At 44.9% G+C, this 14,756-nt stretch overlaps 1 protein-coding gene across 1 annotated transcript in view; it reads right to left on the bottom strand.

The window, feature by feature from the left end:
• Nucleotides 1-3,536: 3,536 nt before the first annotated feature.
• Nucleotides 3,537-14,756, bottom strand: part of DRAXIN (dorsal inhibitory axon guidance protein) — a 15,773-nt gene continuing 4,553 nt past the window's right edge. The window contains exons 2-7 of the mRNA XM_054647876.2: nt 10,697-11,172; nt 9,178-9,365; nt 8,684-8,795; nt 8,252-8,341; nt 7,919-8,008; nt 3,537-4,569 (exon numbers count right to left, since the gene is read on the bottom strand). Of these exons, the coding sequence (XP_054503851.2) occupies nt 4,457-4,569; nt 7,919-8,008; nt 8,252-8,341; nt 8,684-8,795; nt 9,178-9,365; nt 10,697-11,156 (1,053 nt within the window). The 5' untranslated portion in view covers nt 11,157-11,172 and the 3' untranslated portion in view covers nt 3,537-4,456. The remainder of the gene's footprint in view (nt 4,570-7,918; nt 8,009-8,251; nt 8,342-8,683; nt 8,796-9,177; nt 9,366-10,696; nt 11,173-14,756) is intronic.

Raw genomic sequence — 14,756 nt, 5'->3', positions numbered from 1 at the left:
TGGATACAGACACTTTTGTGACTAGGAGACTGCTCCAAGTGAGTTCAGCTCACTGCAACCAATACCAAGCAATTAGCTGCTTTATGCAAAATCAGTTGTTTTTAAAAATCTATTGGTTTGCCTTGTGCAGACTGAGTAAAAGCCCAATACACAGCTGGATCCCTTCCTGATAGCATAAAAGTGAGGCTAATAAGGCAGAAATGCTTTCCTTTGCATTTTCAGGACACTGTACCTTTGGTGTGTATGATGATAGCAATTCCATAGGGTTAATTCCATAGAGTTAATACAATTGCTCCTGCTGGCCCTTGGAGGTGGAGACAAGCTCACTCCTCATAGTTCTGCCCTCCTTCCCCTCTCTAGGGGTTTAGTCTGAAGACAACTGAAGGCTGCAGCTGACACCAGTATCTCTGAGTTTTGCCCCTGGCCATGGAGGTGAGAGCAGTGGAGGCACCACCTCAGCACAAATTTATATCTATTAGCCACAGAGCCTTTCTAAATAAGTAGTGAGGAAAGGCATATAGAAGTTGCCTGGCTCTACAAACTCCCTTTTAAATCCCAGTAGGAAATCAGCAAACAGAATCATTATCTGGATTGGAGGGGAAACTGAAGGCATTTTGTAATGCTGATGGAAAGCCTCCTCCTGCAATTTCACTGCAATTTCACTGGCAAGGTGATCTGGGAGTGGAGAGGGTCACATTAATGTGGTGTCCTGACAAATGCACTTGGAAGTCCTTCCCATCTCAGCAGCAACGAGCTGCTCCTCTGATTTTCTAAAATCTAACTAAAGCTTTGAGATATCATTAAGAGACCACTATTCAAGGTTCACTGGCACTCCAGAAAATGAACTGACACACCAGAGGTGGTTTTATGGAGTACATATGCTCACTCAGAACATTCCAAGACAACAACAGCCCTTGGGGTTTTTTTTGATAAAAAATATGAAAGCAATGTTTTTTCCAGGCTTCATGTAGCAGAGAATGACTGGCATGGATGTGAACAATTTGGTACAGCATGGGTTTCAAATTGAAGCACTTTCACACACTGTGGATTTACAACGGGGTAATTACTGGGGGAGGGAGGGAAGAGACAGAGTTTCAATAAAACACCTCCAAGCGAAAATGAATGCAGACTATTACAGACCTGAGACAGAATGATTCCCAAGTGTTTTAATTTGTGCTTCCACTCCTTGCCTGTCTTGCAGTCATAATTTTGGCAACTACCAGCAACATCCCTGAGATTCAACAGCATTTGCAGAGCAGGCAGCTGCTGAAATGATTATGTCAAATCAACATGCTGTTTTCTCTTTTCCATGTTTAGTGATTCTCACCCTTGGAGAGCAGTTTAAGGTGATGCATAACCCTTGGACTCTCAGAGGCTACTAACAGCAGTAGCTGTAGAACAGGACTTTGTCACTCACCTTTCTTGCATGCATGCTCTGTGATTAACTTTAGAATTATTGCACAGAGTCCTGCTATGGCTGGTTTGGGCCTGGTCCAAAGTCCTTTCAAGACAATAGACAATCTTGCAAGAGCTCTGACTTAAATTCTCTGGGGGCAGCAGAGAAGCTGAGCTTGTGTGAATTCTTAATTTGAGTTTCTTAAACAATCAGTTGAGAAGAACATATAAATCAAGTCTTGCTTGACATTTGTGTCTCTCTCTTCTTCAGACCTAATGCCCCCAAAGGCAAAACTGTTACTGACAGCACTGTGACTATGAGATACTGGAGAGAAAGGGGAAAGCTGTAAGAGTAACCCATGATGGTGATGCTCTGCAGCTGCTGTCATGCCTGTGAGACAGCACAGAGTGGCACTAAGAAGCTTTGCTGTGCTCACAAGTGGCTTGGACAAATGTTGCCCTGGGGTTTTATATCACAGGCTGCTCCTGCATTCCACGCCTTTGCACGTTATTTACTCAACAGCTTTCCTTTGCACTGCAGTTGTGAAGTCAGGAGTTGATCTGGCTGACCCATATTTCAGGCTGATTGTTTTCATGCTGCTGTGGCTGTGCAGCATGTGCCTGTACCACTGCTCACCCTTCCTGCTCCACCTCTGCCACACCACAGCTTGGCTCAGCAGGAATGACACTTGGTCACAGGCCCCTTCTGAAACTCCAATGTGAGCAATCAATCCAGTAATCTGTAAATTGTATCAGTAAACTTGACTGATGATAGTTAACTGAATTTTCACTCACCTTAACTAATCCCACCAATTAAGAAAAATGTTTTCTTTATATTCAGAGTTAATAGCAGACTGAAGGCTGAAAAAGCAAGAACTGAAGGAGTAAGTCTCCTTTTAGAGTCTAAAAGCTCTGACAAAATTCAGACTTGCTTGTATTTCATGATATGCAACAGTCTTGCCCAAAACACTGTCCACGATCCTACAAGGATCCCATTTGGAGTGTAAGAGGCAAGGAATGCCTGCATCACCAAGGATAAAGAAGGATCTTTATCCTTCTTGCTTTCAGTTGCACTGTTCCCCCCAGACCTTGGCTCCTGCACTGAAAATCAGTGTGATATCAAACCTGGTTTTGATAGTGCTTGTGCATGTGGTTCTCATCAGTGTCACACAGACCAGAGGCTGAGAGCTCTGCAATTGAATGTGATCAATTAGGAGCCTTTTTTCCCTTTATGCTTCCACTGACAATGGCTCTGGCAGCACCACCCACTATTCACATCTGGGCTGAAGGAGGGGCTGCATTGCTCTCCCTGGGTTAATAAACTGAATCCTTGCTGCTGGGGCATCGAGCTGAAGGCAAACCACCTTTCTTTACTTCTGTCTTTTGTGCTAAGCCTGTCATGCTGGAAACAGAAATCTAAACAGCTGCATCCAGCTCTGTGGTAGGTTTTGCCTAAGTGCTCCCATAGAAATTCCTCCTTTAGCAGGTGTGCACAGGTCAGAAGTGACATTGTGACATTCACAGAGTTCCTCTGTGGCCATGAGTGGGCACTCAAATTAGAGATGTAAAGTGTAACTCTCACAGTTTTTGAGTGAATACACAATGCAAAGGGGCACTGTAGCATAAACAAGATTGCAAGTTGGAGTTTTGACTAACTAAATGGAACATAGGGGGTTTAGGGAAGCTGTGTAAAGAGGATTCTGCCCAAGTACCATGGTTAATATTTCTGTTCCTAAAGAAAGTGCTATACATCTCCAGGCTCTGGGATATAAAAAGCTTCATAGCTGCAGAAGTCAGGGTATTGGGGTGTTAGCAGTAGCAAAAAACATCTTCACCAGCTACCACGACTCCAGGCCAACACACAAAGCCTTTGTTGCTCCAATATATCATTGAAGCCAGTAATAAAGGTACTAATATAAAAATGTTTAAAACATCTGGCTGGCTACACTAGGTAGAAACAGTTATTTCCAATTTGAGTGAGAATACAGGCAACCTTGGGCAGAGAAATTTTTCAACCAGTGGCACAATTGTTGTGTGTGATTACCTCAAGTCACCAGTGTTACTTGCTGACCAACTTCCTCATAGGCTTTTCTGGCTCCTCCACATCCTTGGGTGCAGTCAAAAAGCAGAAGAGTTGCACAAAGGGTATCCATCATATCTTTATTTACATATCACAGAAACACACATGCAACATGTCACAGGTTTTACTACAATGGAACAGCCTGTCCCTATCTCCTGTTACCAAAAACTTTATTTTTGGCTCACTAGGAAAACTATCACTTCCCCAGAAAGCTCCTAAAAATAGTAATTAAAAATAACAGACCTGGCAGGATAGAAAAATGAGTGAGAGCTACAGGCTGGGATGTCTTGCCATATCCTTGCAGAAACCAGGTGGTTCTCTGAAAGCAAGAAAGGAAGGAAGGATGGAGTGGAATTGGATGGTCCCAAAGATGACAGGTCCCAAGATGCAGTGGTAGTGTGTAAGAGCTAAGGAATATATCTGAAGCAGTGAAAAAGGGAGAGAGCAAGAGGTCTGCCAGAGGGTCCCCTCTCACCTGGGCAGGCAGCTGATCCATTTCCCATCTTTGATTCCACCTGGATGCTACCAATTTCCTCTCCTCTAGGAACTTCCAGTCCTTAAGGAGGATCTGTCTATCTTTATTCTCAAGCAATAATTAAGGGGTAAAGTTTAAGCTCATATCCCCTTGGCCCCGAAGGATCTTCCACATCTTGCCTCTCTTGAGAGAAGATGAAACTGCAGAGCCTTTTCCTGCCAGGACCATCAGAATGGGAGTCATGATCATTGCTTACTAACTAGGAGAGGGGGGCTCAATTCAGTGGCAGGAGTGTGCTGAAGGAAGGGACAGGGAGTGCAGTCCTGCTATGGAAAAGGCTGATGCCACTGTATTTATAATGAACACTAATTCCAGTCTAGCTGGGACCTGGCATGTTCAGAGCCTGCAGCTTCCATCATTTGCTCAGCTTTTTCCTCTAATTCTCACTGCTAGGTAGAAACAGTTTGACCCCAGCTCCTGACCATCCAGGCAGGAGTCCCACCCTCCTAAACATTAATGAAAGATCCCTGCTCTCCATTGGCTGAGTCAGGCTCCACACAGCGCCCCTTCCTCCGGGTCACTCTCCGGTTCCGGTGGAATTTGGCGTAACAGCGCAGCCCTATGGAAAAGACGTTGTGAAAAATGCAGATTTTATGATTGGCTTTTTGCAAATATTAAAATGAATATGATATGTGTTATGTTAGAAAGTAATGCTGTATTCATTTTCTTAAGTAGTGTGTTAAATATAGTTTTGGGTTATAACAGAATGTTAAAATAGAAACTGTGCTATGTAAGATACTTTTTTAAAGAGAGGAATGAGGTACTCCCACTGAGATAGCAGCCACAGGACACCTGAATCTTTCAGAGAAAGAGAATTTATTGCTCCCTTATCAGAAGAAACAAACTTCTTCCTGCCTCGCTCAGCCCTGCAGACACTGTCAGGATTCAGAGGAAGAAGCTGACACTGCCCAGACAGAATCCTGTGTTTGGATGGAATTTATGCATCATGTATGAGATGTATGAATATGCAACAGGCTGTTGCTTTTAAGGGTTAATCCTCTGTTAATGTGTGTCCTTTTTCAGGCTTATTTTGCCCAGAAAGAGGTACCCAGACTGTCCATAACTCTTTGTTGCTATTGTCTCGTATTGTCCTAATCCCAATTATTCAAATTTTTATTACTCTAATTATATTGCTATTTTTATAACCATTTTATTACTATTAAACTTTCAAAATTCTAAAAACAAGTGATTGGCATTTTTCACAATGTGCAGAAGTGAGCAGGGACCAGGGCTCACTACAGCAATAACACCAACTATTTCTCTGCCTCAGATCTGCTGCACTGGGGACAGTCCTGGTGCTGTGTCAAATAGGGTGAGAGAGAAATGCCTCACATTCAAGGCATATTGCTCTCTGGGCACTGCCATTCTGTTTGCCTCACTGTTCTGGTTTGGGATTCATTGTTCAGTCAGGTTCCCCTGGATTCTTGAAATACCAATGAATTATTCCAATTGTTTCCAGTGATTTTATGGAAGCCCTGCTTGGTTTCCTCCTATTACTTCCCATTACTGTCTAAGTAATCTCTCCACTGGGAAATTACTACAGACTTAATGTGCAGCAGCAATGACTAGGGACCTCCCCTTGCTATTTACTTCTCTGAAGCTTCAAGAGAGAAGGGAAGAGATTTTGAAGTGTTATTACTGGGGGGTCTGATCCAAAGCCCACTGCTCATCTCCTTTAATTTCTCTTTTTTAGATGCTCAATGTGCACGGTCTGAAGGAAGCTAGCTAATACAGCATGGGTGAGTATGAAGGGGAAAAAAGGCATTTTATTTGTAAAAACCAAGAGTACCTATTCTCCCATGGCAGTGGAAGGTAATGGGAGCCTCTGGTCATGGTAATTACTTGGTTTCTGGCTCCAAGAGGTTGATTTTATGCTGTTTCTTGTCTGACTTTGTTACACCAGAATGTGTAGCTAGTTGGGCCAAACAGGCTATAGCCTGTGGGTAAATAATTCCCATGAAAACCCTGCTTTTCAGTAGTGCAGGATCTTGTCATTGGGCATGGCAGGAGCTGATTTGATCATTCTAGAAACTGCAGCTCATTTCACTTCTAGAGCAGGCAGCAGAGGATTTATAGCTTTTGTAATAAGACAGCTCAAAATTTCCTTGGTTGTACACTGGAGATCCAGATGATGTCACATAGCAGTCCTTGGGAATTATGTCCCTGGGCTACATTGAGACCAGCTACCTTAAAGAGCTGGGTTTGTGCCCCTCATTAGCAATCACCCCAGGGCAAACTGGCCTCCTAAAAGGGGAGCATGCAAGATCAGAGCTCTACTCCTATCTAAGCCTCTTGTCTATCTTACCTGGATCTTCCCTCTCTGGGGATTTTTATGCTACACAGGACACACAGCAGCCTCATTAAGGATTGCAGAAACACAGTTCTTGTTTCTAGGCTAATCTATCAGAAGGTCATCTCTGATTAGGACCTTGTGGTGTTACACAACACGCCCAGGGTGAAGATTATCATTTAACATTGCAACTCCAGGAAAGCTGCCCATTGAACTGGGTAAAAAGTAGGCAAAGAGCCAGGTCAAATGACTGGGTACCTAATGCAGGTCACAAAGCTTGGCAAACAGAGTTTTTTTCTGGCAGGCAAGACTCAGTGCCTGGAGCTGATCCTGAACATGTTTAGACCAGAAGACTGCCTTTTAACACTTTCATAATGCACCTGCCTAGTAAAGGCTGCTGTGCATTCTTCAGAAATAGTTTTAAGAAACAAAAGCCTGAGTCCTTCCCACACCTACTAAATTGCTACAAGCTCAGTTGAAATTAACTTGGGAAAGTCATGTTAGGCACAAGGGTATCCCCAGCTGGCCATTGCTGCTCCAGATAGCGCAGCCTTGTGTCACAGGTAGATTTGATGAAAAATCCTTTCATTGGGATCTTTTCTCCTGAGAAGCTGAGAGGCCTCAGGAACAAAATGTAACCAATGGTTATCTGCTGCTGTGGAATGCAACAGGTGCATCTGGGATTGGTCTTGTGGTTGTTTTTAATTAATGGCCAATCACAGCCCAGCTGGCTCGGACTCTCTGGTCAGCCACAAGATTTTATTATCATTCCTTTCTATCCCTTGCCAGCCTTCTGATGAATCCTTTCTCTATTCTTTTAGTATAGTTTTAATATATCATTTTCTTTTAATATAATATAGATCATAAAGTAATAAATCAGCCTTCTGAAACATGGAGTCAAGATTCTCAACTCTTCCCTTTTCCTGGGAGCCCTGTGAACACCACCTGTGTGTCCTGCCCAGCACAGCTTTCCTGGGCTCCCAGGTAGTTCCCAGCTGCAGGCTACCTTAGCAAGCTCAGCTCTTAGTGATTATCAGCTCATTTTGTGATTCCAGCTCTTTAGCTTGCTAAGGGCCTTAGGCAGACACAGGGGGAGAGAGGAGAAGGCTGTGTGAGGTTCCACAGGGATGTATTTATTTGCAGCCTCTGCAAAAGTCTCGGGGACCACTCTTCTCCCAAGCTGGGCAAAAGTAGCTCTTTATATAGGATACAAGAGTTTTACAAATTGTCCAATAGTAAGGGTCAAAAGGAAAGTAACCTATAGACTTACAGAGAGATAAGCAAGGGTCTGAAGGCAGAAAAAGGGGCTTAGGTCCAACCATCATGACTCTGCATTTCCTATCTTAGGCTGCTGAACTCCATGGAGGCCTTGCAGGCCCTGTGCCTGCTACAACTATAGATAGATAGATAGATAGATAGATAGATAGATAGATAGATAGATAGATAGTAAAGAACTGTTATTCCTTTCCTCATATATTTGCCTGAAAGCCCCATAATTTCAAAGCTATAATAATTTGGAGGGAAGGGGTTCATGTTTTCCATTCCAAGGGAGGCTCCTGCCTTCCTTGGCAGACACCTGCCTTTTAAAGCAAGGCAGGGAGCAAAGAGCTGCACTCACCTTCAGTGCACATACAGTCATCATAACACTTGTTGTTAAGGCCTCGATTGTGTGGTTTGCAGAGGTGTTCACGTAGGTCACAGCAAGAGCCTGCAACACAGGACCAGGGGTCAGCACAGCTCAGGTGTCCCCTTACCTGCAGGGCTGTAGACACCCATGCCAGCTCCCTTGTACAGACACCATCAGGTCCCACAGCACACCCAGAGAGCCTCTGCCCTTCCCTTGCATGCCACTTCCTATCACTAGTAGAAACTGGAATGCACATCTTAAAACCTGGGCTGGATTTCAAACATGCTGTGTTTGGAGAAATGACTCTGGCAGGCTGCTGCTGACCTGGGAGGCAGTCGAGGTGGTGATCACATGGCTCTCCTTCAGCTGTTGTGGTTTCATTTCCACTGTTGGGGCTCTTACTGCGGCGTTTTTCTGTGTAAAAAACAAAAGATTTCACACTAGTGTTTTCATTTTGGAGAATATATTTTTCCAGGGTAAAACCAGCCTCAAATTTCAAGAGTTTGAACTCTAAACCTTCATAGTTGGATCTCCTCCCTATTTATGCACTCTCCATTTATCATTTTTACTCTGTCCTCCAAATATGCATCCAAAATGAGAAACATTCTGAAACTGAGCCCAAAACTCAATCAGCATTATGCTGCTTCTCTCTTCCCCCACCACTATGATCTCCTGTCCTTCAGCACATCTATGAATACTAACCATAGACAAGCCTTACAGGATGACTTTTGGGAAAGAGGAAGGGAGGTTTAGCACCTTTCTTTTTAGCAGATGGCCACATTTCTGGTTTGAGATCCTCATAATCAGTCCAGTCAAAGAGTGCCATATCCAAGGTGGGCATCACATCCCCATCTTGTCTGAGGCGAGCCTGCAAACCACAAAAAAACCAAACAGACAACAGATTACACTCCTGTAGAGACACTGAAGTCTTTGCAAATTTTCATGTTGCTTTTACATTAAAAAGGCTTTATGATTGCCTCTCCCCTCCTCCACTCCTGTCTTATCCATTGGGGATTCCTGGCATCTCATTTTCAAAAGCAAAGACCTTTCCCTTGTTGAGGCTGAAGCCAAGAGGGAAGTTTCCACTGCTTCTGTGTGAGAGCAAAAGGTGAGCAGGAAGCATTGGGACATGCTGGCACTTCAGTCAAGTGCTCCTGCTGTCTCTGTGGCCCCTGAAACTCAGTGAAGTCGGGCAGCTGAGGGAGAGGCCAGGCTTGGAGGTACAGAACCACTCCCAGCTGTCTCTTTACCTGTGACCGTGGTGAGGTGGCTGGAAGAACAGGAGGCTCTTCTGTGGAAACAGCTGTGTCCAGTGCAGCAATGAGGAGTGTGCTGGGAGTCAGACTTGGAGCTTCCTCTGCTTGAAGATTTTGAAACTGTTCTTCAGAGCTTTTGGGTTTCTTGTACAGGGAGCTTGGCCCAGCACCAGGAGTCTTCCCTGCAGAGGGCAACAGGTACAGTGGCATTACCTTTCTCATCCCTTTTCTCCATCTGACAGATTTGAGTCAAAGGAATTCATGTTTCATCCAGTTGCCAACCACTCTTCCATGATCCTGAGCTGCTGTTTTAGACCACTGTATAATAGAGTAATGAGCTATTACAGTGATAAATCAGGTCCAGAGTATATGCAGCTGGATTTTTGCATGCTTAAGACATACAAAATCACACCTCCCTGAAGATCTATCTCTTGTTTAAGAAGCAAAACATGTTTTTTTGTGGTCTCAAAAGTACAAAACGTATCTATATAACCATTTTTAAACCAATGGATTAAGCTATTGCAAATACCTGTAAATACATTCTTATTTGATTTTAGTAGTGAGTTATTTCAGTTTAGCTCAAGTCAGTACTTACCTAACTTGAAATTATCTTCACAGATATGCCCCTCTTCTTCATAAGTCTTAATTTAAATATAGACCTTAAGTTAACCTCAAGACATAAGCCCTGTTTGTAGTCTGCAAATATTGCTTCAAACCAGTTTTGTTGCATGTTCTTTCATATTGCTAACACAAGCTGTTTAGTCAGTCCTCTGAAAAAACAATAGAGCTCTTCTTAGTGAGGCAGGGAGGAGTGAAAGATGGAACTCAAGGACGTGCCACCCAGCTTGTCACATAGTGTAGATTGACACAAATTGCCTCTCTTTAACAGAACTCAAGGTTTACACACAGCTCATACCACAGAAACACCCACCCACAACTTGACCTGCAAAGGAAAGCAGTCCCAGTCAAAATCAAGCAACATTTTAAAGTTATCACTGCAATTTCACATATGCAAAATCTGAATTTGTTTTGTTGTTGTTCAGCATAAATATAGAAGAGTACAAACTCTGGTGAGAAGAAACTGGTCTTCAAAGCAAAATAAGAGGGGTTGTTTTTTCTAATTCTCATTATTTTTTGAAGTCAGCGGACAGATTGAGCATGGCTCAGACATACTTGTTCCTAAATTGGGCCATTTGCTAAAAAGGAAAATAAAAACAACAAAACAGACCACCCTAAAACAGCCCCTCAAGTCTTAGGGTCTCTCAGAGCTCCCCCTGTGACACAAACTAGGTCATTTTCACAAAATTGCAGCCAGCACTCAAATTTTGCTTCTGCAGTTCCCCTTTTTTCTTGTGCCTCTTTTGTTTGGCACATTTCTCCCCAGAGCAGGCACACACTCCCCACCCTCCACACGCACATGTGGCTCCCCCACAGCTGCCTCTTCTTGCCCTCCCCCAAGAGATGCTCATTCCCAGTGCCACAACAGCCCCAGCTGCCCTTGGAGCTCCAATACCTTGGTGATGTTTGAGCCTGTCCCTGCGGCTGTGCCGACGATGCTCTCGGTTCTGCTTCTTTCCTTTCTCAGAGCCTGGGGACTGGTTTTCCCTCTCAGGATACGATTCAAACCCCAGGAACACGTCCTTATTCTGTTTCAGGGCTGCTGGCTGTCCCTCTGCCACCAGCTCTTCCACTGCTGAAGCTCCACTGCCCATCTTGAGGGTCTCTTCCCCAGCCAGCTGCCCTCTGGAAGGCATGGAGTGGATCCTCTCCTTCTTGGCCAAGCCTTGCCTGTGATGGCGCCCAGTTCTGGGCTGCTGCAGCCACATCTCTTGATTTTGAAGGTGGTGGTTGTTGTCTGGGGCATTTTTGAGCTTTGTGCCAGGGTTCAGGGAGATTGCAAGGCTGATGTCTGAAAGAACCAGCACGCACAGGAAAAGGAAAGAAGAGAAGGTGGAAGAAGTTTCCATAATCATGGGTGCTCTGTCTCACCTGCAATTAAAAAAAGGGAAAAAAAAAAGCAACCAACCAACACTTAGGAACTGTAAAGGCCATCAAGATTCAGTCCTAAGACACTTAGATAAAAACCATTATGGTGTCCTGAGGTGGAAGCAAGTTATTCCCTCTTTGCTTATCTCCTCTTCTCCCAGCCCTGGTTACAGCAGCTGAGACACATGTGCAGGGCCTGCAGGGCTGAGAGGTCCCAGTTTCATGTGCAAATGAGGTCATCAATCAGCAGGACACTTCCCTTTGATTCCCCACTAGCCCCCCTACCCTCCTATTCACAGCCCACCATCTGAGGGGCTGGGGGGGCTGGCTCCTGCCCACAGCTCTCAAGCCTGGCACAACACCAGCTGCCAGGCTGGCATCCTGGGCTAGGGGCACCGGCCCCTCCTCACAGCTGGTTTTCTTGCAATGAAGATGTCAAAATGAACAGAACTGGAGGCAGATGGTGGCCACACAGGACCAGTAACAGCCCTGAGCAGCTCAAGACAAGAGACTTCCACACGTGCTTGCATACTGCTTCAGGGTGGTGGAAATTGGGCAAAGAAAGAAAGAACGCTGGAGATTTTGTGCTGATACCCCATGGCATAGCAGGGAAATAAAAAGGCTGTCAGCAGAGCAGGGGATGCTGGTCTCAAGGACCAAGGGGCAGAGGCAGGCTGAGGTTTCCTGAGCTTGTCCCACACAGGTCACCAGGCAAGGCTGTCACTGGGAGGGTAATTTAAGTCCCAAGAACATTGAGACCAAGTTTCATTGAGTCCACCAGCACAGTGGCTGCAGACTGTTCTCATTCATTCTGCTTCACAGTTATATTTTTGAGGGTCTTCTTCCATCCTTTTGTTTGTGTTACAAGACATGGCTTTGGGACGTTGTGGCTTCGTGCTCTGTACAAGTCAGAACATTCTCTAATTAAGTTATTCAGTCATTTTCCCCTGTCCTTTCCCACAAAATGGGGGAAGGAGTTTGCAGCATTCCTAGTGCAGCTTTTGCAGACTGTCCCTCTCTCTCTGGGCAGCATGAAGACATGCTTAAAAACAGAGTTCCCTGGGATACTGACTGCCACAAAACCAGGCCTGTGCTAATGCTTGAGAAACACTGTCAGAGTTACAGCCACAGCTTTTCACTCAACCCCATCTCAGTCTTCCCTGCACCTCAGCACTTGGCTGCACCTGATTTCCATCTGTTCACCAGGAGAACCCCTTTGCTGCTTAATCACAGGGGCTCATACTCCCTCCTCCAGGTGATTTTCTGCTTGGCCAGTGTGTTGATTTGGCACAGCCTGGTTTTTGGTAGTGGGGAGGGGGCCACAGGGGTAAGAAAGTAGAAACTTCCTGGATTCTTGCTAGAAACTTCCACCATGTCCGACAGAGCCAAAGGGAAGGGAAGGAGGTGTGAGAGGAACAGTGGATTTGTCTTTGTGGGTCTGCTGGTAGATAAAACCTGCACTGGGAGATAAAAGAAACAACGGGAAGGATTCCACTGATTGATGAATGGAAAAAGAGATTTGCTTTTACAAATAAATTTTAGGTTTGCTGATAAAGGAAATTAGACATTGAAAGATGAAAGAAACAATGGGGAAGAAAAACTCCTAAATTCAGTAAGAATTAAAAATGAAAAGGGAAGGTTATACATTAGAGGGGATTCTTTGGTATCAGGCATTCTGGGAAGTCTGAACCTCTCAAGTACCTCAGCCAATGGGGAAAGAGAGAAGGGAAATGTGGCTGGGAAATTGGGATAAAAAGGAGGCTGTGTCCTCCAGAAATTGGAGAGACCCCAGGGGAATGCCCCATGGCCTCTGCCTTTATTGGAATAAAGCCAAAAAAGGACTCCTCTGTCTCCTTCCTGGACATAAACCTCTGGTGTTTGTGGATTAATTTTCCTGACAGGTGCTCCAAGCATCGGAGCAGAGATTCCTCTGCAAGCTGTGGTGAGGACCCTGCTAAAACAAACTGTGCCCTTGTGATGCATGAAGTCCATGGGGCATGCAGGGATCCACTCACAGCCTGTGGGAAAAGTGCTCACGGTGGAGTGGGTGGATGGCAGAGAAAACTGGGATCCAGCAGGAGACCTGAACAGAGAGAGGGTCCTGCTCCCAAACCAGAGCAGCCTGGCCTTAGGGGACTGCACCCTGTGGATGAGTGACCCACACCACAGCAGTTATGGGATGGCTGTTGCCTGAGGTAGGGAAGCCATGGCAGAGCAGAGGAGATTCCTTTCCCTGAGTGAACAGAACAAGACCTTGAGTGATAAACTGACCCAAACCCCCCTGCCCTGTCTCCCTGCACTGTTGGGGCAAAGAGGGAAGAGCTGGGGAGGGGAAAAGGTGTTTTAAAGGCTTCTTTTACTTCACATTATCCTCTTCTGACTCTGTGAATAATAAATTTACCTTATACTTTTAAATTTGAACCTGTTTTGCCCTTAGAGTATTTTCCTCCCAGCCCTTATCTCAATCTCAATTAAATTTGTTAATTTTTTTCCTTCTCCTCTGCCCAACTATAGCATAAGAGGGTGAGCAAACAACTCTCATGGGTGCCTGGTGTTTGGCCAGTATCAAACCATGACAGCAGCCATTGCAGCCTGTGAAGGGCAGCAGGTAACAGCCTTTCAGCCAATTCTGACTCCAGTTTCTGTGGAGTTGACAGAAGATACACTAGGAGTGGCTTGGGGTCTTCCTTTGCCCTTTTTCTTTCAGCCTGAGAGACAGATATGGAGAACTTTGAGCCAGTGAAAACTTTGCCATCACAGCAGCCCAGCATCCTGGAGTTAAGAGAGAGATGCCTTCATCTTGTTAATTGTAAAAGCCCTGCTCATGCACTCACCAGCCAATCCTGCCTTTCCAGGATTCCTTTCTGTTGCTGCTCATAGCCTGGGAACACATTTTCTGTTCAGCCATTCCCTGGAAAGAGGCAGGCAGCACAGGGGCCTTCTTTTCATACAGTTTTCAAAAAGCAGGTATTTCTACTGGCCATAAAAGACAATAAACTGTTCCTTGAGGACTGATTTAGGAGGCACTGGGAAGCTCACTTGCAAAGGCATAACACTAGAAATGCTATTTTATTGGCAGCTACCTGGAACAAAGGAAAAACCAAACTGACAGCTAAGTCTATTAAAAAAATTTAAGATCTTCTTCCAAACTACTGGAACAAATATCAACACACAGCTCTGCATGGGGTCATTTGCTTTTTCCCCAGACCATGGGGTCTTTGCTTTTTTTTCCTAGGATTTTCTCTTTAAGAACCAGATGGATTAAGACATCACTCAGAACAACTCAAAGAGCTATAAAGAGCATCTTACCTTTTCATCTGTAGGCAAAATACCAAGAGGAGAGAACAAGTGCAAAGAGAATGCAAGGGTGTCTCCAATCTCACTCTCGCAGACGTGTCCCTTTGATGGGGAATCTGCCAGACACATTCTGATTTTCAGTGGGAGCTGGGAGGCAGCTAAATGCTGCAGGGCAGTTAAACAGAAGGTCTGCTTCAAAGCACAGGGGGTGTTTATTTAAGCAGCCCAGCTGTCTTGTTGGCACAAACCAGGGTGAAAATGCAGGTAGGAGCACAGATTGCCTCATCTCT

The sequence above is a fragment of the Agelaius phoeniceus genome, chromosome 24 (assembly GCF_051311805.1).
Source record: "Agelaius phoeniceus isolate bAgePho1 chromosome 24, bAgePho1.hap1, whole genome shotgun sequence".
Classification (NCBI taxonomy): domain Eukaryota; kingdom Metazoa; phylum Chordata; class Aves; order Passeriformes; family Icteridae; genus Agelaius; species Agelaius phoeniceus.
Note: the sequence above shows the minus strand (reverse complement) of the source record. Positions and strands in the feature narration are given on the sequence as shown.